At 39.6% G+C, this 27,807-nt stretch overlaps 1 protein-coding gene and 2 long non-coding RNA genes across 6 annotated transcripts in view; 2 read left to right on the forward strand and 1 right to left on the reverse strand.

Moving 5' to 3' along the window:
- Positions 1–9,479, forward strand: part of LOC134423010 (uncharacterized) — a 36,059-nt gene extending 26,580 nt beyond the window's left edge. Inside the window, exons 7-9 of the long non-coding RNA XR_010028979.1 lie at positions 2,873–3,035; positions 5,049–5,187; positions 7,335–9,479. This is a non-coding gene — a long non-coding RNA (uncharacterized LOC134423010). The remainder of the gene's footprint in view (positions 1–2,872; positions 3,036–5,048; positions 5,188–7,334) is intronic.
- Positions 1–27,807, reverse strand: part of NTNG1 (netrin G1) — a 148,113-nt gene that overhangs the window by 51,113 nt on the left and 69,193 nt on the right. For all 3 annotated transcript variants that reach the window (XM_063165578.1, XM_063165580.1, XM_063165579.1), the window contains exon 4: positions 6,846–7,018. In XM_063165578.1, coding sequence (XP_063021648.1) covers positions 6,846–7,018 — 173 coding nt within the window. The remainder of the gene's footprint in view (positions 1–6,845; positions 7,019–27,807) is intronic.
- LOC134423009 (uncharacterized) overlaps positions 10,271–27,807 on the forward strand; it is a 34,385-nt gene continuing 16,848 nt past the window's right edge. For both annotated transcript variants that reach the window (XR_010028978.1, XR_010028977.1), the window contains exons 1-6: positions 10,271–10,890; positions 12,745–12,844; positions 17,017–17,204; positions 19,108–19,195; positions 24,235–24,376; positions 24,946–25,081. This is a non-coding gene — a long non-coding RNA (uncharacterized LOC134423009). The remainder of the gene's footprint in view (positions 10,891–12,744; positions 12,845–17,016; positions 17,205–19,107; positions 19,196–24,234; positions 24,377–24,945; positions 25,082–27,807) is intronic.

The raw sequence follows: 27,807 nt of genomic DNA on the forward strand, positions 1-27,807 counted from the left end.
GTGAAGGCACATCAAGTAAAGCATGCAAAATAAGTTCAGAGGTTGGTACTGCCCCTGAAATTGCAAATATTGCAGGAAAAAGTCACTAATACTATTTATTATTTTTGACTTGAGGGCGGTGGTTTGGTATATTACATGTTCACTGTAAGTGCATCTAAATATATATGCATTACTTGAGAGGAAAAAAATCTGGTGTTTTCCTTTCGTATGATCTTCTGCATCTGCCCTGTAATTTTCTCATTTCCCCTACATCCAGAAATGGGTTGTTTTAGCTCTTAGCTACCATGGAGCTGGCTATTGAGATGAAGAAAAAAGCAAATCAGATGCTAGTGAAGAAAGCAAGTTTTTGATTCTGTCTCTAGTTTGTGTCAGTGTGAAATCCTTAACACAAAGAAATGGATCAAGCTTTCAGTGAGAAGGACCACACTGCTGCTTCCAGTGTCAGAGCAGGTCATACCCTGCAGACCCTCTTAGCACCTCCATTGTCAGTGCCTGCATGTGCTTCTGGCAGGACTCTTAAACAGGAACAAAATACAGAGCTTTTCATAGCAGAGTCAGAGCAGGGATGTTAATGCCTCATCCAATCTTTTTCTAGAATATCTGCCCTGCAGCATGACTCCCTGCAGTGAGTCTTTCTTCCCTTTGCAGCTCTTCCATTGAGGAATGATTGCAATATCAGATGCTCAGCATCAATTTCAGAACTTCTGAATTCTCTAGCAATTTAAAGCCCTGAGAAGCTCCATGATACTGGTGTCTTGTAATCCCTCAAAGGGAGTGATCATTATGATCATAGGAGTAAACTTTTCATGGATTGTTAAACCTGTAGTCAGACAAAGGATTACACACAGTGAAAGAAAATTCTTTGGAAATTTCATCTGTTTCATTGCAAGAGCCCCAGAACTCCTGCTACTGTTAATTTTGCAGTTGTTCCTCTGTATAGATTGAATTCATAGCAAAGGAACTGCTTTGATGAAGTTTGTTATCCCTCACCTCTGCTTTCCCAAGCGATATTACCAGAAATAAATGGGACAGAGGAAATAGCTATTGTTTTATTGGGTAACATCTTTTAAAATTTGGACTTCTTCATGTTATGTTTTAGTGAGTCCAAACCAGTATTGATAACTCTGCTTAGGAAACACCCAGTGAGATCAAAAGATTTTCTTTTTCAAGTAATTGTAATTTATTGATAGAATATTAGAAACTTTGAAAAGCCTGAAACTCAGACTATTTTTAGAACTTTGAATATCTTAAAACAGACACTTAGCCTTCCCATGCTGCTGCTGCTTAAGGACCAGAAGTCTCTTTCATTTCACTGTATATGGCAAAACCAGAGTTGTTTGAAACCAGTGACATACAGAAACATTTCCCAGCAACAGATGTCACCACAGCCAGCACAACCAACCAGCTCAGCAGGGTCATGCAAGAGGGTAGAGTGCTGAAGGATAATTTTTCAAGCCCCATTAAAAAAAAAATACAGCATGTTACTTATAATATATTGTTTTTAAGTATGTACCTGCAATGTTTTGCTGGCTATTGCACTGGATACCCAGTTGAAGGAAAACAAGTTTCTCAGTTGCAGATTTTGCAGTTTTTCCTGACACTCCTGTTTACCTGAATGCTGTTGATACACTGCAGTTTTGTCCTTACACTAAGTTTCCCAGCCTTCTGTGTGACATGTTCCTGTGGCTTTATACCTTCTGTAAGCTTCATGGACTTACAGAAGGTATATTACATACTACTAATATTAGTATGTAATATAAATATAAAATAGGAGCAATATGAAGCTTTGCTGTTTTGTAACTTATTGATTGATAGCTTCCTTTTTCTCTTTGAAACACATTGTCAAAAACATCAAGGAGCAAAATTTTATAACTTCAATATAAGTGTCCCATTCCGTCAAATCAAGTCATAGAGAAGACACTGGAAAACTTCCAGGTACTTGGGAGAATGGGCCCTTAGAAAATGGGACAGTCTAGTTTATGAGTCTGCTTTGACTGGAAAGCAGGATGTGTGATCCTTTCAGTTAGAGGGATCCTTGTTACCTGGATTCCTGACTAGAAAGTGCAACTTCTTGGACAACTTCATTTATGCTGGTCCTTCAGGATGGCTTTGTGTCAGCAAGTATTTATGGGGAAAACTGAACATCAGTGAGGGTAATACCAGTGCACTTCTGGAGGTGCCATAAGTTTTGCCAGAAACTGTTTCTGCATCCATCCTGCATGGATGCCTTGTAAGTCTTTTGCCTTTCAGGGAGGTTTAAGGCTGTGCTGCTGAGACAGAGGCTGTACCATGGCAGGGGGACCCACTGCAGGAGAAATTTGGTAAACTGAGATTGTCTGCCTGACTCTTGAGTGAAAAGAACCACCAATGTTTCCCAAAGGCCAATCCTTTGTTTCATGTTGAACAATGAATTACGACAGTCATGTAACAGCTGGGAGTTCTGCTGAGTGTGGGGCACTTCTGATACAGGTTATTGGTGGTGAAGGGACTGACACAAAGCGAGCAGGCTTTGATGCAGGGCAGCTCAGTGCAGTCTGAGACAGCTCTGTCTGATGGAGCAAAGAACCTAAGTGCCAAAGATGATCTAAACAATGAGAGGAAGAAAAGGGCTAGTGCTGTCAGACACATACAACTGCCGAGGAGAAAAGCTATCCTGTAATACCAAGTAGAGAGAAATTCAATAAGTTCACTTTGTGTGTCAGAACATATTGCAGAAAAAACTATCTATAGAATGTGGCAGCACAAGGGAATGAATGTAATCACAAAATAGTCAATAAGATAGAGTGGAAATATAAAATAAATGCTGTGTGGAGACAAATAGAGAAATATTGTTAGTGCCAGTAAACAACAGAGTACTTGCTGTCTTTCACAGGGAAAGCATGGAAATATGTTTTGCATTCTCCTGAAGAAGTCAGGGTGACTTAAAATGGTGAAGAGATAAATGGATAAAGAAAACAGCTTTGAGTCAAGGTTTCCGCTATGACTACAGAATAATCTGCAATGGTCTTCTGTTTCAGGAGCTGTAGCTTGAAAAGGTATGATAAAGTCTTACTGGCCACAAAAAATGGCCGAGACAGAGCTATGGAAATAAAAGAAGTTCCAGCTGGGAAAGATTTAGAAATAGTCATTAAGCTTCTTGTTGAATCTGAACAAATTTCACAAATTCAGAGAATCTCAAGAAAGAGTATATTTTTATTTTGTGGAAAGAAGAAAAAAAATTTCAGAGTGCTTCATTTATACAACTGTTTTTAACTGTATCTTATTTAAGCATATTCATGTAAACTTCAAATATATTTAAATTTTTAAATGATTTGGTCTTAGATGAAAAAGATGGTCTTTGAAAATTAGAGGAAGGAGAAGTATCAAAGGAACACTGTATTACTGGATTATACAAAGTGCCCCCAGAGAACTGAAGTAATATATGAAGGGAAGTTATTTCTAGCAACATGTTCCAGGAGCTATTTCAGAATCCACACCTGACTAGGGAGAGTACAACACCAGGGCTGCACTGCTGGCCACACGATGGAGATGGTGACATAAAGGCAACAAGTTAAGTGAAATTGCACTGGCTGTGCAGAGAGTTTACACAGTAATGTAAAACTTCATGTGCTCCAACACATACAGCCTTAAATCAGGAAGTGGCAAAAGAAACGAAGATTTACATACCATAAACGACTGCTGCTTGTACCTAAGAATGAGACAACCCACAAGAAGAGAAGCTGATTTAGTTCTGAAGCAGTGCATAGGACACAATTCAAGAAGTAGTTATCAGAGAACCACTTCTGGACTGAAACTCAACATGCTTGTGGAGAAGGAAAAGGATAAAAAAAAAAAATCCACTGCAGTAATATTTAACTTTGAGAGAGCGAGGAAATGAAAATGAAGAAGTTAGATAAAAGAAAAGTGAAAAGAACATCTAAAAAGATATGCATGCAAACAGCATGGAAGCAGCTGGAGGACAAGTGTATGAGAGGCTCAGAATAATCATATATAACTCATTTCTTTTTTTGTAACTTATAAAAATTAGCTCTCTTATAAGCAAAAAAAAAAAAAATCCAAATCCCAATGTGAAATTGAAAACAACAGAATGTAGATGATTTTGGAAAGATACCCTTCAAACGTGTAAGTCTTCTCAATGGAGAAAGATGGGAAGAAAAGCATAAAATCTGCCAATTTAAATATAAACCACAGTATTTTGAGAATCAACTTCCTATGGACACAGAAGTTAGAAATTGTTTTTTGTTAAAACCATCACACTAGAAGCAGGAGGCCCAGAGAGATAACTGGGAAGATAGGCAATTGAGGTATTATTAATACTAATTAATTTAATATTGAATACTAAGTTAATTGTTTTCACTGATGTTCACAACAAAGAAAGAGTGATTCTCACCTGCTGAGCAATTTTCTCTAAGTCTGTTAGCATGAGGTAAATGGTATTGAACAAGAATTGCTATGAGGAAATGTTGCCCCAAGAAGTATTTTACAGGAACTCAAATATGATGTTTCTGAACTAACTATTGTAACATATAACCTGCAATTTAAGTCAGCCTTGAGGCCAGAAGAGATGTTTTAACTGTGGTACAGTCTTAAAAAAGGACTGATCTAGAGAATAACAAAACATAGAAGAGGCACATTTTTATGTTATTGTAAAGAGCCATGTTGTTGTCATGTCTAGAATGTCATGTGGAGTTTTAGCCTCACCAAATAAAAAAATGACATCACAGAACCAAAAGAGAAAGCACAGATGACCAGAGATGTGGCATGGTTTTATGATAAGATCAGAGAGATCAGGATTTGTCATTTAAAAAAAGACTGGAGGAGTGGATAAGGTCAAGTCTATGTAATGATAAATGGTGTACCAGATGTAAACAGAGATGCATTATTCTTTGTTCCTTCCTTATCTGAGGAGGTACTGGCTCGACCATGGAAAAATATTTAAGGCAAGAAAAATAAAATACCTTTCACTCATTGTCTCACTAAAATTTGAAAGGTATTGCCATAAGGTATCACTGAGGTCAAGTGTATGTCAGTTGGGTGTCTCTGTTCAGCAGCCAGCAACCCCAGCAGTCCAACTCAGAAAGCCAGTTTATTTCATGGTAACTAAGAAGATGAAGAAGAAATCCTTCATGCTTCTTCCTGTTTGCCAGAAATTCCTGCTGCCGATGACTGCTGAAGTCAGGATTTGAGGTAAGTGGAGTATTTGTCAGCTCATACAAGGTTATGTTTTCATTATGTTTTCATCATCATCATCAACCCCAGGAATGACTACCTATTATTTACAAAATGTTTTGATTTTTGATGAAGCTGTATGTTTGCTGAAATTCACTGTTGTTGTTTTAACATAAAGTGGATTTAACAAGCTTCAGATACACTTTCAGTAGGTGCTAATTCCACTGTTCTGTCTGGTGCGTGCTCAGCTGACTGGGAATGAGGTAAAACTCACAGCAAGCTGAATTTAGCTAAAATCAACCTGTTAAATCTCACCATATTTCCCAAACATAGCTTTCAAGTATTAATTCCGTCAGCCACACTCAGTTTTTATAACAGGCGAAAAAAAGTGAATACTCTTACAAAATGTTTTTCCCTGCTTTTTGGAAGTTCATTTTTTTCTGCTCAGTAAGAATTTTATCATAATTTCATGCCCCCACACTTCATGGTTTGTTACTTGGTCTATTACTCTCACATTTTACTTGATAAGGTCCTGCTTCCTATGATCTTCATTTCTGAGTTTTGATTCTTCACAGCTGCTACTTTGAAGTCTTAGATAACATTCTGAGCATTGCACATTGCTCCTGGTTTTAAACTTTTCCTTCAGCTGCATACATAGCTCTGTTTCTCTCAAATAACTTTTTCAATAAATTGTTATATCTAATATTTTAAAATGAATGTTTTGCTTTTAATCAGGGCAAAACTGTGGACTTTTTTTAAAGGAAGCTAGTAACTTCTGTCAAAAGGTATCCTCATTTTCTGTCCTTTCTTCAAAGAAATTTAAGTCTGCTGCTCAGTGCAGGGGGATTCTGAATCACTGTGTATTTCATATATGTGTGAAATGGAGAATTGAGGGTCATAATTGTCTTTGTGCCCTCTCTTTCAGTACCATGTTTTATTTTGGCCCAATCTTGTCCAGAACCAGAAAATAGAGCTGTCAGTACCTTCTTGCTTTGGATAATATGGAAGTGTGCTAGAACAGTACAGCTGTGTGTTGTGGAGTGACTGTTAGCTGGAAACAAGCAGTTGTAAAACCTCAGGTTGTGCCCTTGCTTTCTCTCTTCAATACTTGATCTACAAGAGTGCATCTGAATCTGGACTGCAGGTTAACATCAGGGAAACGTTTCCCAACCTGTAGATCTTTAGTTAGTAATACGAAAAATCTGGCCTGATGTGGTTTTTTTCCCCCCTTTTTTAAATGGAGAAAAAATGAGCAAGGATCTCACATGTTGAGCTGAGAGTGTCACTAATCTCAAGACAACAAGGATGTATGAATAGACAGCTGAGGGCACCATGGCTGGAGCAGTACTGCAGTTATTCCCACTGTTTTCTCTTATCTGTGTGTATTTTTTATGTGAAGAGTCCTAATTTTTTCATTCCTTAGCCCTTTCTGTGCAGTGTCCAGGGATGTGTCTATGGATATAAACACGTGGTTCTCCTGGAAGTTATCTACAACCACGTGAGAGCACAGATAATGTATACTTACAATTAGCACTTACAAATTGACACCTTGTCCAGTTATACACACCGAGTCAGAAAGAAATGGCAAACCTTTGCAAACATTAATCTTCCTTCAGAGTCATGATATGGGGCAGAATTGTAATAATGAAATATCCTTATTATACAAAACTACTTACAGATATTAGCAGTGCCCTTAGGTATAGGCAGATAAGAACCAGGGCTCCACGGTCGGCCCTGATAATTCTTCTTGCATTTTCCACAGTCTGGGCCCGTTGTGTTATGCTCACATTCACAAAGTAGTCTTTTGTTTTCTTCTTTACAGCCAGTAGCATGAAGGTTGCACTTACACCTAATTTTAAAAGGCAAAAATAAAACAAAGTGGGATATTATTTAGAGGTGAGGTGAGTTTAAGCTCAAGTTTTAGAAAAGCATGTCCTATGGCAACAGCTCAATTTCTGTGCTGTCCCTCTGCTATTGTTCTACCATGAAAGCATGAAAGCATGACATCACAAAGCATCCCTACAAAGAGCAAGTTGCAGATCTTCAGCTCACACAGGTGTAAAGGCAGAAATGTCACTAAGATTCCAAGACACTGAATCTTGTTTTCACTAATGCAGCACCACTGAGAACAAATAAATTATTCTTTTTTTTTTTTTTTTTTACAGATACGTCTTGCAAAAATTCAAGAGTTACTATTTCCAGGAACAAAACAAGTCCTCTGCTTATGTCTTTACAGAATTTGGTCCAAATTACACCCTGGAAGCCTGAGAAAACAGACTTCATTTAGATATCCTCTGCAATACCACACTTCAATAGAAGGAAAGCTCACTATAATGGTGTCTTGCCATTCTTGTTCAGCAAGTACTGTCTTGTTCAGAAAGGAAATTTATTTTCCTGCTTTAATTTAATATAGCTGTAGTAGCTGAAGGTCAGACAAATTATTTTGGTAGGCACATTTAGTTTTACTTGGGGAAGAAACCTTATCAAGCCTTGTGACAAAATCATTAGATAAACCAGATTCTGCATCTGGTCTTAAAACAATTGTATTTTCATTAAATTCCCCCCTTTTCCTGAAACTAGGACACTTACAGAATGGGAAGTTAGTTTCATAAACAGTAAGGTATTTTCACCTCTTTCCATCCCTTTCCAACGGATGTCAAAACCAGCTAAAATCTATTTCTGTTTGGGACTAGAGAGAAAACCAGTATTTAGTGACCTTTCCTGTTTGTTTTCCTAATGACCATACATCTAGTAATTTGCAGGGTTCTCATGTGGGCATTTGTCACCTGTTCCATACAGTGACCAATAATTAGAGCAGAACAACATGTGGAATGGCCAAGTGCAAATTAACAGCTGTCAAGCTGACTTCCATTTGGAAGGAATATGACCTGAAGCAATTGGCCACATACATATATATCCCCAGGGTAAAACAAGCTTGCAGTTGTCTTAAGTAGCTGCTGGAGAAAATCCACAAGAATATGTAATACAGTAGATGGTGGAGCATTCTCCTTTGTGCTAGAAATGAATGAAACTGCTGTTATTTGAGCAATGCTCATTCTAAAGAGAAACAGGTTCAGCACTTTTAAAATTGAAATGACCAGAATGTATTCAATATGCTGGACAAGAGAAAGAGAGTAATTTTTACACAGTTTACAAAATATGTGTGCTTGAAGACTAAATCAATAGTGAATTTTCAGTGAGTTGCCAGAAGGAAAGATGCTTGTCTGGGCATCAGTGAATGACATCCATCTATTCACTAGACACTGAACCTTTTGGCAAAGGGTATTAAAAAAAGCCATGGGTTGTTTCACTGTCCACAGGAGTATGAAAATGGAACATTCCAAACAGGAGAGATATACAGTAAGAACAAGACCAAAAATAGAGGAGAAAAGCAGGAGAGACTGTCAAGTAACTAGAACAAATTAGAGAGAGGAAAGGACTGGATTTCTTTCCTCAGGAGCAGATTTCTGTTTTATTGTAGGGATTCAGTGTCAGAGGCAGCAAACTGATCTAGGCAAGAGGAAAAAAGTGGTTGATTCTGAGGAAAAGCTTTAGTACCTAGTGCTCTGAAAGGGTGCTGCAGATTTGTACAGGAACTGAGGTGGGGGAAGATAAAGGTATGTCCCTCTGCTAATTGGAGTAAATATTCACAGCTCTTTTAACAAGCACCTGAAAATAAAGAATAGTTGTGTCACAAAATCTTGTGCAAAATCTCTTTGCACTTCTTAGATGCTGTGCTTGTCAGATGTTCCTGAAGAGAGACTGACCCTTCCTTAGTTTTGCATGCATGGGTAATAGTCTTGGATGGACTCTGGACTTCTCCATCCTCCTCTGGTTCTATCCAGTCCTGTGCCCTGCCTCTTCACGTATATATGCAAAATATATGCATGTATTTACATGTATGGATATATACATGCATACACAAATAATTCCTATAGAGCCTCACCATTTCCTTTTACTGCCCACTTGCCCTAATCCCTCTGTGTCCCACCTCTTTAGAGGCTGCCTCCTCCTTTCCCTGATTTCCCAGGCAAGAGAGCATGGGCAGCCCAGCTCTGCTGCCTGTCCTGGTGCCTGTTGTTTGAACTCCTTAGGGCAAGATGCTGCAGAGGAAATGCTTCTCAGCCCAAGGTGCAGCACCCACACCAACACCAGGCAGCTGTTCTGGGGTCCTGCACAAGGCATCCTGTGTGACTGCAGCCACCAAACCCCACCAGACAGAGACAGTGAGACATCCTGCAGGGCTGTGTTTGTACCAGGTACAGGCAGCTTTGCACAAAAAACAGCAAAATGCATTTTCTTCTAGAAGTAGCTGGCAACTTCCTGTCAAATTTTAAAACCCTGTTAACTGAGAATTAAAACCTACAGCCTCCATATAGGTATTCAGACTAAACACACACAAGATAAAGTAGGGACATTTTAGCCACTTAGCTTCTTAAGTGGAAGAATTGCTAAATAGCTTTTCTTGTCCTAAACCAGTGGAATAATCAAAGATTCATTCAATCAATGCCTTTATGCAAATTAACTTATTTATATGCTTTATATGTATTTTTGAAAGCTTTCCCAGCAGAATTACCCAGAATGTTGCATCCCATCTTAAAAGAAAATACCAAGTAATAATAAAAAACTGAAAAAAACCAACCTCAACCCAAACCCCAAAGCATGCCCCCTCCCCCCCAAAAAAAACAAAAAAGAAAAAAAAAAAAAGCTATGTGAGGAAAGCAGCGAGTAGTGTAGCCTTCTAGGAGTATGATTTAAAGAGAATAAGAGAAACATAAGTTCAATCACTCAAAAAAAAAAAAAAAAAAGGACTGATCTAAAACTTTTGCAGGCCCAAATCTAACATTAATAACTGAGCAAAAAAGAGCCAACCACGGTGAATTTCTAAACAATCCTCAGAAAACTTCAAACAGCTGTGTACACTTTCTAATGAGAAGAAAATAATGAACAAATGTGGTCACTCAGTTTTACTTCAAGACTGCTAAAATTAAGATTAAAATTACATTAATATTAAAAATGTAAAATTTGACTTAATAAGAGTTAGTTATACTAGGCACAAAATTAAATATTTAAAACTCCCCCTAAACCCAAACCACAAAAGATCAGATAACGTGTGGTAAAAACTCCGCCTTATAGGCAACAGAAAAGTTGGGTTTAGCTCATGATTATTTTCATACAAGTATGAAAAAATCTGTAGATTAATAGAATCTGAAGTGATTGAACTGATAGTCCTGTTAGTGTCAGCAACTATATATAGGGAGTAAAAGAGTGGAAGAGTAAGTAAAAGATGATGTTCAGAAGACTGAACCAGAGGCTCTGATTCTCCTCTTGCACCGTTTTTTTTGTGGAAGCCACTTGATAGATCTTGAAGAGACTGATCCTGATTTCCACTGCAAATCAAGGATGTGGCTGAACAGTGAATGTGTGTAAAATGCAGGCAGTGCTAAAACTGAAAGAGAACAAGAAGCACCTGTAGAAAGCAAACTGGAGGGTACCCTGTCTGGTACAGTCGGGCCAGTATCAAAATCTGTGGTGTATGTGGAGACAGAAACAGGGAAATAATATTTCCTATGCTTTTGGTTTTTTATGAAGGATGCACTAGGAATTGGGCAATCTGTCCCAGGGACCTCATCAGAATGTACACATGCACAGTCTCAGAGACTTCTGCAGAGAAATGTGTGTTGTGCTTGAGGGACAGACTTCTCTGGATGACTGAGAGAGGTAAATGAGCGTAACGGGGCTGAGAGATGACTAGAGTACAATAAAAAAGCTGCTTCTATTTGCAGAATAGGCACTAAGGAAAACAAATATTTAGGGTTACAGAAAGAGGGTTATTTTGGTAAAAGCAGCACCCAGATAGACCATGAGAGAATTACTCTTTTGATGAGATACACTGGATTGTCAGTGGTGTGGAAACAAAGCAGCACAGTCTGGACCTTAGGAATTCCAGCTGTCAATCAGCTGAGCACCACTGATCTGGGAGCTGATTTGGGCTCCCAGCAGATCACTCAAGATGAGCAATCAGCTTCCTGTGGAGGATAACCAAATTCATCTCTTTCTTATGGAAGATTACCTTTCTTTTCTGCTCCAGAGAGAAGGAAGGATTTTGTTATCTTATACAAATATCCATGGTGATAAATTATTACTGAAAATCCTAGGTACCATTTGTAATTTCATTGGCCATTTGCTTTGAAGGCTGTTACTGGTGTCAATCTAAAATAGTAACAAAAGGTTTAATTACATACAAAGCACATTTAAGACAACAATCCCTATGTTGATGCTTCCATTGGTAGAATGTGATTGTCTGGCCTGCTTGTATAAGAATGGAGAAGGTCTGAAAACCTAAAAAACTGATTTCAGCTCCAGTGTACTTAGTTCCAGTATTCCATGCCCATTTAGAAATCCAAAGAAGAAAGTCCAAGTCCTGTAGAAGGTATGATGTACACACACCCAGAAAGGCAATTACTGGGTAGCAGTGGGTGGGTAGCAGCTGCTGGCACACTAAGTGGGTTTGCCTGCACAGAGAAGGGGATGACAGAGGGAGCTCTAATCAGTACAGCAGGTTTGAGAGCGCAGGTTAAGGTCTGGAAAACAGAAGAGGGTCTGTGCTGCAGCCTCTGCACTGCACTGACTAACAGCTTAAGGGCAAAATCTCATGTAAGGACACAGCAAATGTTAAGGGCAAAGTGCAGTTCTGAGATACAGTACATGCTCACTGTAAATGGCACTGCTGAGGTCTAATGCTTGTATGACTTTACAGAGAATGACTGAAGTCCATGATTATAAATATCAAAAACTCCATGGACAATTAGGTCACGTATGGAGAGATGTAGGCCTTGAAATGGCTTTCTACCTGAAGGGAAAAGCTGTCTGCCATTTATATCTGGTGACAGTTTTTGCAGACTTTTTTATTATTGCTCCTGGTGGGGCAGATCTGTCAGTGCTGAGCTTGTGGAAGTGAATGCCATGGCCCCACAAAACTTGTCTGCATTTGGAAACTTCCACCCTGATGTTTCTGCAGCACAGTGGATATCCATCTTCCCAGTTCAACCTGCTAAGCAGCCTGGTTATAGCACACGCAAGAACACATTTCCCTCAACGTGCAAATTCAATTTTGAATCACTGGAGATTGATATTGCTGTCCGATGCTATAAACCCTAATTGTGTGGGAGAACAAATTTGTTTTTCTGACCACTCATCTCTGACAGACTCATTATTTTGTCATAAAGCAATTGAAATGATATTTTTGGCAGTTACATAAGGCACAGGAGAGCTGTGGCGCACTGACGGAGCAGTGCTGTTGTGGTGGGAGCCCTGGGTGTGCTGTGCTCCTCACAGACTCTATTTACATACAGGCAAGTGACATTAAAATGCTGTAAATATCACTAAGGTAATTGCTAATAGCGTGCTGACGCTCCCACAGGGGAGTGCCAACCAACAGACTGGGGGCACGTGAGGGGATCCTTGATGTTCAAGAGATCATTCACGAGAAAGAAAGACAAGAGGAGCTCTTTGATACATTTTTAACGACTAGCCATATGTTCCTCACTTAGATACATCTTTGAATCATTCTAGGTCATTGCCAAAGTTTAGAAAATTAACTTGAAACCAACTTGGAAGCCTTCTGCACAGACTCTTCCCATCTGCACGCCACGAGTCGGCTCCCTGCTCCCAGGTAAGCCAAGCCTGAGCTTGCAGAGGAGTTGGTGTGTTTGCTCTTCACATTACTGCCCACACAATGAAAAATACCATCCCCACACAGTTTTAATTAGGCATTTTAAAACACTGTTGGCAATGTTAGGAGCCTTAGTCAGCTCCCCAGTGCTAGCAACTACTTCCAGCGCCTTGTTACAGTTGTCCTAAAGGACTTGGCCGTGTTTATCATGGCATCAAACGTGTTGAGGCTGTCATCTACATTATGCCTCTCAAGCTTACTAATGACCTTGAGGCAGCTTCCCCAGTGAGGTTCAGGCTTCTAATGTAATGTAGACAGAGGAAAATTCCACATTACAAATACATTTGAAGTGATACTCCAGCCAGGAAGGAGGATGAGATATAAATTGAGACAGCAAAAGTCAAAATATACCATGAAATCTTTGTCACTGAATCATTATTTTTCAGATTTAATTTTTTAAAATTTTTTTACTCTTTATCAGACAGATTCATCATAACTTGAAAAACTATATGTACAGGTAAGTTACAAAACACTTGCACTGTTTGTGCAAGTGTACAAGGTAAACATCGTTACTTAGGTATGTCTGGTTATCCTTTAATTTTCTCTGATAAGTGAAGACATTTTCATTGAGGCTCAAAGTCTCAGAAACATCATGTTGGCTGAACAATATTATTCATTATATTGCAAGATTTTTCCATGTCATGTCAAAACCCCAAAGTATGCTGATCCTTACTGTAGTTTTCTAAGCTTAATAGATTTTGTGGGGATAAAAATAAGTATAAAGGATACTGTTGTGAAGAAATAAAATGACTGCTGGCCAATTTATTTCTGTGGGGATGCAGCAGACACACTTTCATCAAAATGGTAACAAGATAATTACTGCAGTCTTGGCTACCAATGCTCACTGTAAGGACTGACCCATCTGAAGTTTTGAGCTAAAAGGGTCAAAACCACCTAAGGATAGTTGACACTCAGAAAATGGCATGGCTTGCTGGCTGCAAGTAGGTCTGCTGAACAAATGTTCTGGCTCACATGAAGCAAAAAAGTAACTTCTCTTTTCTATTAATATTTTTTTTAGTCATATAAGTATCTTAGGTCCACAATGATGTATGGAATCTAAATGCAGAGAGGGCACTGCGTCTTTTTCTGGACATCAGGAATAAGACCCCTGTGGTCTGGTGGTTAAATGTAGCCACCATAGTGAGAGTAATGACATGTGAGTCCTTTTTTTCTCTTGTTTATTTCTGGAAATGCATTTGGTCACCAGTTTTTTCCCCTGTCCTTTTCCCTGAATTTATCTAATACATCATAATCTCTCACTGAAAAAAAAATTCCTTTGTGGAATAGGGCTACATCAATAATAAGGGATAAACAAATTCAATAATAACAAATACAACTTTGTATAGGTAGATACATTATTCTTTCATTTGCAAAGCAAGGACTAATGGTGGATCAGGTTTTTAAGCTTCTTAAATCTGTAAGTAGCTTTGCGGTTAGAAAAGAAGTTTAACCTGTGCTCAGTAATCCTGCTGCACCTTAGTACCTTAGAATCCAGAGATTTACAGAAGCCTCTTCAACTTTATTCTTTACTGTTTCGTTTTCACTGCTAAATTTGGGAGGAAATTGAATTAGATTCCCACAGGCAGTATGGAAAATTGGGGAAAATAGCTTCTTATTCTGCCTCAGCTGAATATAATGTATCTGGTGGGGAACAGCAAAGCCAAGGCACAGAGAGCATGTTTGCTTTGCTTTCTCAGCGGCCTACTTCCAAGTAGTTTGGAGAGCTTGAAATTAAAAAAGAAAACAAAGTCCAAAGGGGCAGCATAATTCCCTTTCCCTCAGTCCCAAGGCTCACAGAAAGCTTGCAGGGCATGGAATTGCCCACTGTTTGCACTAAGCCAACCCAACAATAAGAGTATGCAAGTGCTAAATTTAAACATTAATAACATTTATTGTGTTCATATGCTAGTAAGCATTTCTATATACTGTGAGGTAAATGCTGGCAATACAACCAACTCCAGCATTACTGCTGATCAATTTATATCTCAACCTGTACTTGATTAAGATTGATTATTGTCTGATAGATGCATACTATCTTCCTTTTGAAGCAAAACATTGAGGCAGGTCCTTCTGGCTTGGCTTCTCCTTTGCCCCTGCCTCTTTCAGACAGAGGGCCACAACTACCATACCTTGCCAAATAAACTATAGATGTTTCTGAAATGCAGTAGGTTACCAAATGACAGCCTTCCAGACAAACTGCACGCATCACAAACCCAGAAAGGAGGAGGCAGTAACCTGAGCAAATGCCTCAGTAGTTAAGCATTTATAACTGTTCTGATTTTGTGACTGCATAAAGGAGTGTCACAGACTAACAGATATTCTGACTTGAGAAAATATTCAGACTTTCTTCAGTTTCTTAGATCCGAAGTCTAAAAGTAATCCACTGATGCATATGTCTAATAGAACAGAATAGCTAATTGAGTCCAAGTTATTCCAGTTTACCACATTAAAAAATACCTATCCTTAAACACTTCTATAAACTTAGCCAAGCGGAGTGGACACATACTTTTTCTAACTTTGATTCCACATTCTCTAAGTGTTAAAGCAGAAATAAATATCTGACTATATAGCTGCTGTTAGCTGCTGTGGAAAACTAACTTCCATTCCCTTCCTAAATATTCATTTTTGCATTTTCTTCAGAGGTATTAGTTTTTATGGAAATGTGTCAATAAAGAAAGTGATTATAAAATCTGCTAGAGTTTGCCAGCAGCGTGTTCTGCAAGTACTTTCACTCGTGAACACACTTTGTCAGATTCTTAGCTGAAGTAAATCCATCTGGCTCCTGTAAATTCAATGAATTTATGTTAGTTCACACTGCCTGAAATGAAGCCTAATTTGTTTCCAGCTTTCATTCATATTATCCTAAGCTTGGTGGCTGTATTTTTAGGTAGCGACGGATAATCTTTTTATAATTTTCAGTGGCAGGTCCAAGGCCTTGAATAATCATGGGATGGAAACTGGGAATCAGTGGAGGATAAGAAGCCCAGATGTGATGTGCTTAGGGACAGGACTGCTTTAGAGGCAGGATCCCAGTATTCCACATTGTTTCCATGCACCTGTTTTGCTCTAATCTTTAACCTCAGAAATAGGAAGCTTTTCTTACCTACATGGTCATGTCTCTACCGGAAAAGAAGCAAAACCTCTTGTGAAGATGAAGATCAAGGTCAAGAATGACAGTTCCTTCCAGTGCTACCAACTGGTCATTTAACACTAGTGATTGTTTTGGTAGGATCCCAGACTACCAATGAAGAACTGAGAAAAAGTAGCTGATGTAAACTCCAAGTACATCAGTGTTACAAGTAGTTTTGCTTTTTCTTTCCCTCTCACTTGAGAATTTTTTTTCTTTCTCACCAGAATTCTTTTGGCCTCACTTACTAAATTGCTGTACTTCACACAGCAATCAATGTCTTGACACAGGGATGGGATGAGAGGGCAGAGGGGGAAGCAGTTGTTGCAGAGGTAATACAGAGCCCAGGTGTTCTGAGTTGCCATGATGTATCTTCTGTTTTAATTGGTTTGCTCTAAATATAAAGAAAAACTAGGAGATGGTAAAAACCTGAATATCCTCAGCTCCCCATAGTGTTACATATCAGAGTAGCAAGATGTATTGAGACAAGAATACATCTCTCTCCACCCACCAGCTGGAATAACACAGTCTGCTTGGCAGTACCCTGCCATTGTCTGTCTGACAGTGCAAAGAAGTTATTAGGGTGCACGTTATCTGAGATTTGACAACTACTCATTGCCAACAGGATATTAAAAAAGAAAAGCTTTTGGTATTTAAAATTTTTTGGTGCTGTCCAATGTCCTTCTTACCCATTCTTAGTTTGCCATCCATCGTTTGGCAGTTATCATTATCAGCAAGTCAACAGACATGGAAAGACACCTGAAAATCACCTTCTATCTTAATCACAACAATACCACCAGGCAGAATTCACCCACTGTATTGCAGCAGTTGTTAAAGAGCCTGCTAGATCTAAGAATGTGGTACACAAATCTTGCATGAAAGGTGCAGCAATATATCACTGCAAAGTTTTATAGCTTACAATTTTAAAAGGAGAAGTTAAGAAATCCTTAGGAGTCATTTTTCCTTCTCTTTTCTCCTGATACAGATCTGAACACTGGATTTGAAACTCCCGGCATTGTGCTAATGTGCATCACCACTTTGAAGTTTATTGAGAAATCAATTTTTCTGGGTTTAGTTTAATTAATAAGTACCAGTCTTACATCTGCTCAGCAGCTCTCCCAAGAAAGCTGCTCTAAGATGCCAGTGATTACACCAAGCTTCCTCTCTTTATTTGTAAGTAGTATTTCACAGCATCAGCTGCCAGCTGGTCCCCAATTCTTTTTCCCAGCACAACACTGAAAAGGAACAATTTGTTGTGTGGGAGGTCTAAAATTGTGGCCATTAAATTACCATCCAAGTGGACATGGTTTACAAATCCCATTCAAAAATGTCATTTAGCTGTCTGCAGTGGGAGAAATTTTATTCTTGTATGCAGCAATACCCAAAGTGAGCTGTTAGGAATTTGTATCCATGACTGATGCAGGACCGACCTGGCTGAAGCAGAAATATCTGTAGTAGCTTAGAAAAAGACTCAGGGCATAGCACCTATTGTGTCACAGTAGGGAATATTTATTGTCAAGAGAGCAGTGTTTCTGCTACATGAGAAACAAGCAAGGTTAATTTCATACTGATTTTGGTAACCTTTGGGGGACTATAACCGAGAAAAGCAGCATAAAGATATCCATGGTGCACACAGAATTCAACATCAGGGAAACCAGCTCTGTGAAGCCATACATCTGCTGCTCTTCTTAAAAGGCTTTAAAGCATTTCAGTTTAAGAGACCTCCCAAAGATTCATTTAAGAGTTCAAATGTGTCCCCAGTAGTCACTGCTGTGGGTGATACACATGGAAGAGTGGGGTATGGGCTGGAACGAGCTGCCTCCAAGGGAGAGAAAGTACACCTTGTGCTGCTCTGAGCAGTGCTCCTGGAGGGGCAGGGGGTGTCCAGAGTTCACTGCTGTCCTTGCTGGTGGAACCTCTGCACCCCAGGCTGCTGCAGAGCTGGGAGGGCAGGATCCCTGCATATAGGCACAGAAGGGGTGCAGAATAGCCCACCCTCTCCACACTGGCTTTTGGCACCAGGGATCACCTGAAAAAGTGAGACCTCTGATAGCTTAAATGAATAGCTTGACTAGCCAGGTCCTGCTCCTACTGCAGTCTATAACAGGAAAGGTTTCCCTGTGGGTGCTGGCATCAGGATCCAGTGAGGAACCTTCTCCCCTGCTCATTCTCTGATAGGCATCTGTTGTGACCAGCTCTGCTTTAAATCCCTCTGGTTATGCTTGTGTCTGTAAGTGAGGAGATTTTCACCTCCTTTCCAAATAAGCACAAAGATCAGGGAAAAATTTGTTTCCAAGATGAGTTGTATTGAGAAAAAAGCAAACACAAAGCAGAATCATTTCTGGAGGCTGTCTAACCCTGCCAGAGGTGCTGCTTCAACCCCAGTGACAGGAGCCATGCAGGACGTGCATATGGAGCTGGAGCAAGGGAAAGGAGCCAGCAGAAAAGCTTCAGGCAGGTCATCAGGAGACCCACTTACTTCTCTTAGAAAAGAGCCAGGAAAAAGTGAGACTTTTATCCAAAGATAAAAGGTCTATTGAACATATCCCCTTTTTTTGCTACGTGTGTTGGCCACCTTTACTTTAGGTGAACCACCAATACACACAACCAGCAATAAAGCATACCAAAAAAGAAAGGCTAAGTTCTTTCCAGTTAAGTTCTGTTAATGGTTACATATGACCTAAGAGTCCCTGAAAAGCCCAGTATGTACTTTAAACAGAAAAAAACCAGATTTCCTTCTTTTATTTATCTGTTTTGTTTTATAGTAGGTGTGTTGGGGAAAGGTAAAAAAAATTTTGATAAAAGCACTCTTTTATTTTCAATATCACCATGAAATGTCTGGACACTGTTTGGACATTTAGAAAAACTGCTGGGGTAAGTGAAGGCATAAATAGAAATGTAATTCAGGCAATTGTCTTTTCACACTTTTGAGAATCCAGACATGAAAACTTTTGGCATGAGATTTAGTGGCCTGTCCTCTTAGTGGATATTTTAAAATGATAAATATCTAAAATATTTTTGAATCGTGCAGACTAATGCTTGATTCTGAAAACCACCTTAACATTTCTCTTTTCAGGCTCATTTCTACCTTGACCTCATCTGCACAGAAGCCACTGCTGGATGTTCAGCGCTGTAACCACTCTGAAAGGCACTTTTTTACCCAGGTAAACTAAGTCCTGCTGTTCTGCTGGTTGTTGCTCAGGTGCTGCTGAATCAGTCCTTGGTGCCCTGGGAGCCACAGCTGGGTGCAGCACGAGTGCCAGGTGCTTACATGAGGGCACATCAATTGATCTCTTTTTGAAAAACCACATCACTGAACTTCAGCTTTAAGGAGAATTATAAGGCAGCTCTGTTCTTTTCTGGACTGTATTCCAGGCTATTCATGATTAAACCAGCAAAGCTGAGAGTGCTTAATGACTTGTTCAGAGTAAGGGAAGCTGAGTAAAGATTTCAAATCTAGTTTTCTCTTGGTGTTTTCTTGTGTTTCATTAGGGTTGACTTTTAAAATGCTTAGGCCTCACAGGTCCACCTAAAGTAACTGGGAATTGGTAGCTGCTTATTATCAAAGCAGACACTCCCAATCCACTTTAAAATACATTGAGCTTTTACAGTTCCTCTTTTTGCCTTTTTTTTTTCTTTTGGTTTTTCATCTTGATTGGAGTCATAACTTGAAAGAGAAATGTGTAAAAACAATACAACATTTCTCAGTGTTTATCATGTTAGCCTCAATTTTTTTAACTTCTAAATTCCATACTATATAGGTTCCTTGTCACAGAATAATTCCCTCTGAAATGATTATGATATGAATTATTGGCCACTAGTGCCATTGCAAGCAATTGATTTTTTCAGCTCACTGACTGAACTGAAAAAAAAAAAAAAGCTGAGGGGAAAAAATAATTTGTTTCAAATAAAATATATAGTTCTATTTTCAGATTTTAAACTGCATTTTAGAATATTTTGGACAATTTTAAAAGAAAAAATATTTCCAAAGGAAAAATTGTACCACTTTTGAGTTTTTAGAAAAATTAGTCAAAAGTATTTACTAATGTGGGTTAAATTCTAAAGATACTTTCAGCCATCCTGGGCAGAAATTTCTTCAGAAATTTATTCTTCAGAATAATTTATACTTCCAAAATATGAATCCTTTCTCTTGCTGAAGAAAACTCAATGAAAAGCAAGCTGCTGAAGTATAACAAAAGCAACTTAGCATCCTATAGCTAACTTAAGATACCAAAAAAGAGATACTGGGTCACCCTATTTCTAGCCCTGCTGGTTATAACAACACAACAAACACAATGCTTTATGTTAGAAGTAATTTTAAACAGTTTAGGAAATAAAGTCCTAAGTGCATCTTTTTAATTTGGGAAAACAATTCTTTCATCTAATATACTTCAATTATTGATTTGTGTAGAGAAAGCTTATTTTCTTTCTCAGAAATACCATATGATAGTACTTTTTAATTATAGACACTATTTATTGTTATCTTGAAGCCAATATACTGGCTAGAACTGCAAATGTTTTACTATATTGTATTAAAGTCAGAAGAATTATACAAAGATGGTAAAATACTTTTTAGTATTGGAATGCTTGAGATAGGTGATAAATGGTCCCATTTTCACTTGCTTTTTACCAAAGAAAAATTTAAGGGGAATAATTTAAGTGCAGAATCACAGAACACTCTGAGTTGGCAGGGACCCACAAGGTGATCCCCAGATAGTCTCTGGGTGTGACTTCTAATGCCTGACGTGGATTTCTCAGAGCTGGGTGGCCAGAGCTGGGCAGTCCTGGCCAGAGGCAGCTGGGAAGGAGCTCTGAGACCTCAGATGGTGAAAGGCAGAGGGGACCTGGCTTCTGACACTGGCCTTGGAGCAGCGAGTGGGTGATGTGTGGACACGAGCAGGTGACACGTGTGGACATGAGCAGGTGACACGTGTGGACATGAGCAGATGACATGTGGACACGAGCAGGTGACATGTGGACGTGAGCAGGTGACACGTGTGGACATGAGCAGGTGACACGTGTGGACATGAGCAGATGACGTGTGGACACGAGCAGGTGACATGTGGACGTGAGCAGGTGACACGTGTGGACATGAGCAGGTGACACGTGTGGACATGAGCAGATGACATGTGGACACGAGCAGGTGACACGTGTGGACATGAACAGATGACGTGTGGACACAAGCAGGTGACATGTGGACGTGAGCAGGTGACACGTGTGGACATGCATACAGGCCTGCCCATCCACCAATGCTGTTTTCCCCCCAGTGCCAAAATAGCTCTGCCCTTGGGTTTAGTAGTTGTCCAAGCCACAAACTTATGTGACATGGGACAGGAAACTTCGTGTATGTCACTGTGAAAAGGGATTGCTGACACTGCTTTGGGAAGCTGAAGTGACAAAGGGCTGGTAGTTTTAAAGCCTTGTATTTTAAAGTCTTAAAATTCTGACCTCATGTCAGATGAGAATAAAATAGGGATTGCTTTTGGCCTTCAAGTGCTCTGGAACATTTATTATTCATGTTTGTTTTTAACAAATACTGGGTAAATCAAAGAATGTTCACACAGACACTGCAGTGTCCACTGAGAGGCTGGGAATGTGTTTTTGTTGTCTGTGAAAACAGATATGCTGGGGGGTCAAATTTGATCCTGTGACTATAGTATTCCATGTACCAGAAGAACTAAACAACTTCATTTATATTTTAAATGTTTCAAATCAATACTTCCCTTCATATTCTGTGACCCCCGCCAGGAAACTCTTATAACTGAAAATTTAAAGAATAGATTTTAACTTATGAATAATGTAAGGCTGTCATAGGGGAAAGCAACAGTGAAATACTGCTGACAGAAACAATCAGTACATGTTTATACTGAAGAACAAACCTTAGCAATTCCATCTTGCATAACACAGCTTTTAAAATCCTATACAAACTTTTCAGTTTTCCCTGGAATGTCAAGCAGTCTTCCTCAGCCTTAAACTCCACTGGAAAATATACAAGCTGTTTCTCGAAGACTGAGCTAATCTGGAAGTAAAATATATGCATATATAGAATAAATAGCTCTATGAAAAATAATAGAGAACTAATAGATGCAGGTAAAGAAAGAGCTTCGATTTGAAAAAAAACCCGAAGTCCTTAATACAGGGAGGTCTAGCAGTACCCATTTCTCAAGTAGCAGGTTATTACCAGGAATAGATCTAGCAAGATAGGACAGGATCAATTTTGGGGCACAGACACTCAGATGGTGAAGCAGAGCTTCCTTGCACTAAAGCATTCTTCAGGGCATAAGTGTGCTGTTTGAGTCTTGTTTGCACACGGACAGAGAGTTGCCATCCACTGAAAATAAGAAGAGGTATTTGTCCTGATGAGTAGGAAGAGCCACAGTGCCCTGAGAGAACCCTTACAAAAATGCTTGTATGACACATAATGTTATTGTTAATGAATTTGGGCATAATTATCACAAACTCCCTGAATTATGCAAATAAAAAAATCAAGAAGAAAAACATAATGGCCACTTCATTAGAAAATATTTTTCTAAGTAACACTTCTGGGGATGAAGGAGTTATTGTTTGTCTGATATGTTTATAGCTGTGTTCTCTCTCTCAGACAATGAGGGCTGCAGAGGGGAAGGAGGGAGGCAGCTCACTGGAATTTAGGATGGTGCCCACAGCAGTCATGCCCTCCTTTCCCACCACTGCTGTTCATTGTCGTTCCCCATCTATTCTCATGCCTGCTCAGCATTTTCTCCTGTTGACCTACGCAAGCCAGGAGGGGGAAGCAGTATGCAGGACTCAGAAGCGTCCCCAAATCTTGTTAAAGCAGTTCTCTGCTTGCAAACTGGGCAAAAAACATCAGGAGAGAAAAAGGGCAGCACTTGTAGATTTTCTGGTATACAGATTTATCATGATAAATAGCAGATTGACTGAGCCAAATGACTTAGTGGCCATATAATCATATCACAAAGGGGACAAGCTTCTGGCATCTGTTCTTCTAACAGAAGTTGAATGTAGCTTGTTTGGTTTTTTTTTTTTTGAGAATCCAGTATTTCTATTACTGTTCTTTTTTTTTCTCCCTTATACAAATCACTCCTGTATTTTGTCTCAGTTTTACCCCTTCATAATATTCTTTGGGTTTTCAGATGCTGACCTACTTGTGAAGGTAAAGAACTCTATAAAATAAGAAAAAAAGTCTTAGTCTGTAACAGGTTTCTCTTGAAATGCAAGCATTGCAGAACGGGAACTCTGAGAACACCTCTGACAAAACAGCTGCCCCCTCTCAGTCTTACCAGCCCCTGCTCCCGTGGCTGCAGGGCAGGACAAGTGCCCTGCTCTCCCCTACACCTCTGGGCAATTATTTCTTTTTGTGCTTGACTAATGTAGTTAGAGCAGCTGTTTCTGTGGTTTTTCTTTTTTAAATGTGCTAAGTTTATGATGATATAAAAAGTGCACATTTTATGTGTTAGGAATTAGGGGTAAGCTGCTGCATGCAGGACATCGAGAGTGGACTTTACGGTGTATTAACTGTGTTTGCATTGCAGCAATATTTGCACAACTGTATAAAAGATATCTCTCCTGTTTGGGAGAGAGATACTCTCTCCACTCAGCCCATTTTAAATTGCTGAATCTTTTTCAGTGACAGTAAGCTCTTTTTTTTTGTGGTCTAATATGTGCAAGAGATTTTTCAAAAGCCCTGGTATAATAAAACACAGTCAAAATTTCCAAAATCTCCAATTTTTTCCAAGAGTCAGCACTCAACCACTGTTACATAATTTAATTTTAAATGCCAAATGTCTCTAAAAATCTGTGAGTGATGCATCAAGTGATGTTCTTTGGATGAAGCCTTTAGAGCATATGTATCTCCTCTCCACAATTCACGAGCAGGCTGAATGTCAGCCACACACTTGTGCATTTGTTAGTCAAAGCACGGGTATGACTGTGCAGGCAGCAGAGCAGGGAACATTAAAGGTAATCCTTTGGACTCGGAGCCCTTTGTCATGCCTGTGGTATCACTGTCTCGCATCTCTCCTATTTAAAGCATCTATATTTTATGAAGCACTAACAGACAAACAAACAAACCAACATATAGACCACAAAGTCAGCATTAGTCTCCAAAAGCAGCCATTGGAAAGATGAGGTATTGCAGGATCTGCTCTCTCAATACAGTGATTCAGTATCTTTAAAACCCTAAAGCTCCAATATGTATTTTAAGGCATCAAGTCTGAAGCATGAGATATTTGTACGTGGCAGAATGGAGGCTGTTGCTGTCATCCACCTGGAAGGATTACCGTTGGAAAGAATCGCCACACTGAGGGTTACTCCTGCAGTGTCTAACTGACCTACCTGATGAGAAGGTACAATGATACAAACTGCTTTGGGTGTGTAAGGGTTCTACATTATCAAAACTTTCAAGACATGTATACTAGAGGGGAAATGAAATATTATTTTTCATTTTAATTTTCATTTCATCCAACACTTTCTCCACTCCCTCTTCACCACTCAGGAAAAAGAGGATGAAGCCCCTTAGTCATACCTGCCCCAACGCCCCTCCCATCCAGCTTCTGGATTAGGTTGAACATTTTCAGTAGCAGAATATTAGTGCAGCTGATTTGATCTTTTGCTCATTACTAACTGTAACCCACCATTCTCAAACCACAGCTTCCCATCTTTTAATTCTCCTCCTGTGTTGCAGAGGGGAAGGAGCTGCCCTTGCTGGCAGACTGCGATTCCTAGGGGACACAAGTGATTAAAAATGTAACTGGCTCCTTGCTGTTTTGCTGTCCTGCTGGAAGAATTATTTCAGGGGCATTCAAAGGAAGGAAGGCATGGTTCCATAAACACAGGATCCTTAATGAAGCTTGTTAAATGATAAGCAATGTTCTGCATTGATGAAATAGAATAGCTTGACTTTTTTATTGCAAAGGGAGCTGTTCCTCCTGAACGTTTCCATTCTGTCTCTGAGGCACTCGGGCAGCGACTCCCCATGAGCTACAACTGAAGGAGTGATGATCACATCATGGAAAAGAGACTCAGAGACAGTGAGAAATGAGCAGCTGGAGGTATGTGGGGTGTGGGACGGGGGAAAGAGGATTCCCCAAGTGGGTCACTGGCAAAGCAGATGCCTTGTCATACTGCAGCTCTGTCCCCAGGCCCAAATGCCATTGCTGCTCCCTGTTCCTGCTGGCTCCACTCCCCCAAGGGAACAGCAGGTTGTGGGACCTGCTGTGCTCTAAATGCGGGCCAGAAATGATAATCTGTTTTAAATAACAAAACAACTTTTCCAAGTCAATTCATGGTTGTGCTTACATGGCAGAATCAACAGCTCTAGCTCTAAGAGAAGAAACAGCCCACAGTTCAATAAATATGAGAGAAATCTAAGGCCAAAGAAAAGGATCAGCTACTGAGGGAATGAACTTCATGTTTCCTCTCCTGCACAAATGGCTACCAGAGTTTCCTGGACTCCAGTGCATGTTCATGTGCTTGGATTAGCTTTTCTGAAAAGGCCTAAACCAAAGCACTATAGAACCATTACCAAATCAAAGAAGTTAAATTACTATGGTTATGACAATTTCAGTAAACACCATCCCAACACCTAAAGATCCTTAATGCACAAGAGAGTTGAAGGGAAAAATAAGTAAAATCTGTTTTATCACCTATAAAAGTCAGAAACAATAAACAGTCCTGCAACCATTCTGTATCTGGTAACTTGCATTAAAATATATATAAAGTATTCTGGGAACTGAAGCAATGCTTCAGTTCAATAAAACTAATGTAATTAAAGAGAAAGAATCCTGTTTTTCCTCTGCTTGCAATTTCAAATGAGAGCTTCTTAAAACTTGTGACCATTGCTGGAATCCAATTCAGGACCTCAGCTTATCAAATTCTCTGCTCTGGCACCATGCCTTTGAGGTATTATGAAGCGCTCCTCATCAAAGCATCCCTGTCTATAAATGCTCCCAATTACTTTAAAGAGCAGACACCCCATTTTGAAACTGGCAAGTGTTCCCTGTGAATCAAAATGGAGTCACCAAACATGTGCAGCCTTCAGCTGGTGCTTCTTTTCTTGAAAGGTAACAAAGGAAAATGTGTTAGCACAAAAAGTCTCCTTGTAACATTTTAAACTTGAAAAGCTTTGCAGGACAGCACACCTACACAATGCTGCAGCTTTTTGGGACCCTACAGACCACACATCTTATCCTGTAATTCATTCTGGGACAGGGAAACTGCCAGGCTAATGAGCTCTCCTGCAGCCTCTTCCCCTGCAGGTGCTTCCCTGGAAGCACAGTCTTAAATCAGACACAGCCATGCCAGATGTAACCTCCTGAACAAACTCCATCCTCGCTCCCACCGTGGTCTGAGCAAGCCACGGCAGCACAAACGTCTGACTTTGATGAAAGCACAAACTTCTTTTCCATTCAGACTGTGGAAGCCAAATTAATTCCTCAGCTTCTTTAATGCTGAGAGCCACATCTCAGGAATTCAATACAGGAACATATTAATCTCTCTGATAGGTGATAGTGCAATCTATTACTGATGGGGGAGCCAGCACGTCAGCACTGTGATAGTGACCCTGACCAGCAGATGACTGAATGTGTAGGGAGTGAAGGAGCTGCTCTGGCTTGAAGGCACAGCTCAACTTTGGCAGGCAGTCCTTCACTCTTGCCCCACTGCTAATTTTCCAACGCATTACTCTGTGGCACGGGTATCCAGGAAACCTCATTATGAAGGTATGTGACAGCCCCTGATAATACATGTCTGTGGCAAAATAATTGATCCCTCTTTGCAGTGGTGATCTTTAATGCTCACGGGGCATGGGAGGCTATTAGATGGCAGGCACCCTTTGATGGTCTCCAGCATAATACGTTACCAGACAGCAACGTGCCACATATCTATCACCTACAAATAATGTCATCCCTCAAAAAGGGCCTGGCAGTTGGGGTTAGCAGAGGATGGGGGTTTAATTATATTTGTGGATGAAAAGGTGTCCTGAGAAAAGTGTGCAGCCTGATTATTTATTTTATTGGCTGTTCAAAAGCACTCAGCACAATATAAGGAAAACATCAGGCTCTCCAATACGGTGGTTCACATTGCTGTTACAGACTCTAGCCTTGAAATCAAGTTCAAGCTGAAGAACAAAATTACCTCTTACAATATGTGGTTTACTTCTGAAAATGAAAAGGGTAAGAGATGTATTAGCAGTGTTGGCATTAGTGGAGGCAGCTGTTTTTAGATATTTGGTATTTCAGGGATGTGAGTTTAGCATCGTTACTAGAAGTACAGCTTACTATATTCCTCTGCTAACTTTCCAACAGTGAGCAGATGGTTACCCTATTACCAACCATTTGCATTTAACATATTGTAATGATTTATATACCACATGTCACCGAGCAAAGTAAAAACAGTCGATGGTAACTAATTAGTTGAGCGTGAAGATGTATATCTCAATGTATAGATCCTTATTGTGATAAAATTTAATCTTCTTGGTTGTTATTAGGTTTAATGTGTGGTGTAATAGAAATATTGGTGGCAGTTAAATGTGAACCTTCATGTCACTTTACCATTGAGACAGTATTGGTATCATTAATATTTCCACCAGCACTCCTTTACATGCCATTTTATGAATGATGGTGACAGAGGGTAGATTATAACAATCCATTATTCTTCTCTACCAATCCTTCTTAAGTGTATTTCAAAGTATTTTATAAATCCTAATGTATCAGACAACTGGCCCGTATTACAGGATAACACACATCTGGAGAGGGTGGAAGTGGGAATGCTGCTTAGC

The sequence above is a fragment of the Melospiza melodia genome, chromosome 11 (assembly GCF_035770615.1).
Source record: "Melospiza melodia melodia isolate bMelMel2 chromosome 11, bMelMel2.pri, whole genome shotgun sequence".
Taxonomy (NCBI): domain Eukaryota; kingdom Metazoa; phylum Chordata; class Aves; order Passeriformes; family Passerellidae; genus Melospiza; species Melospiza melodia.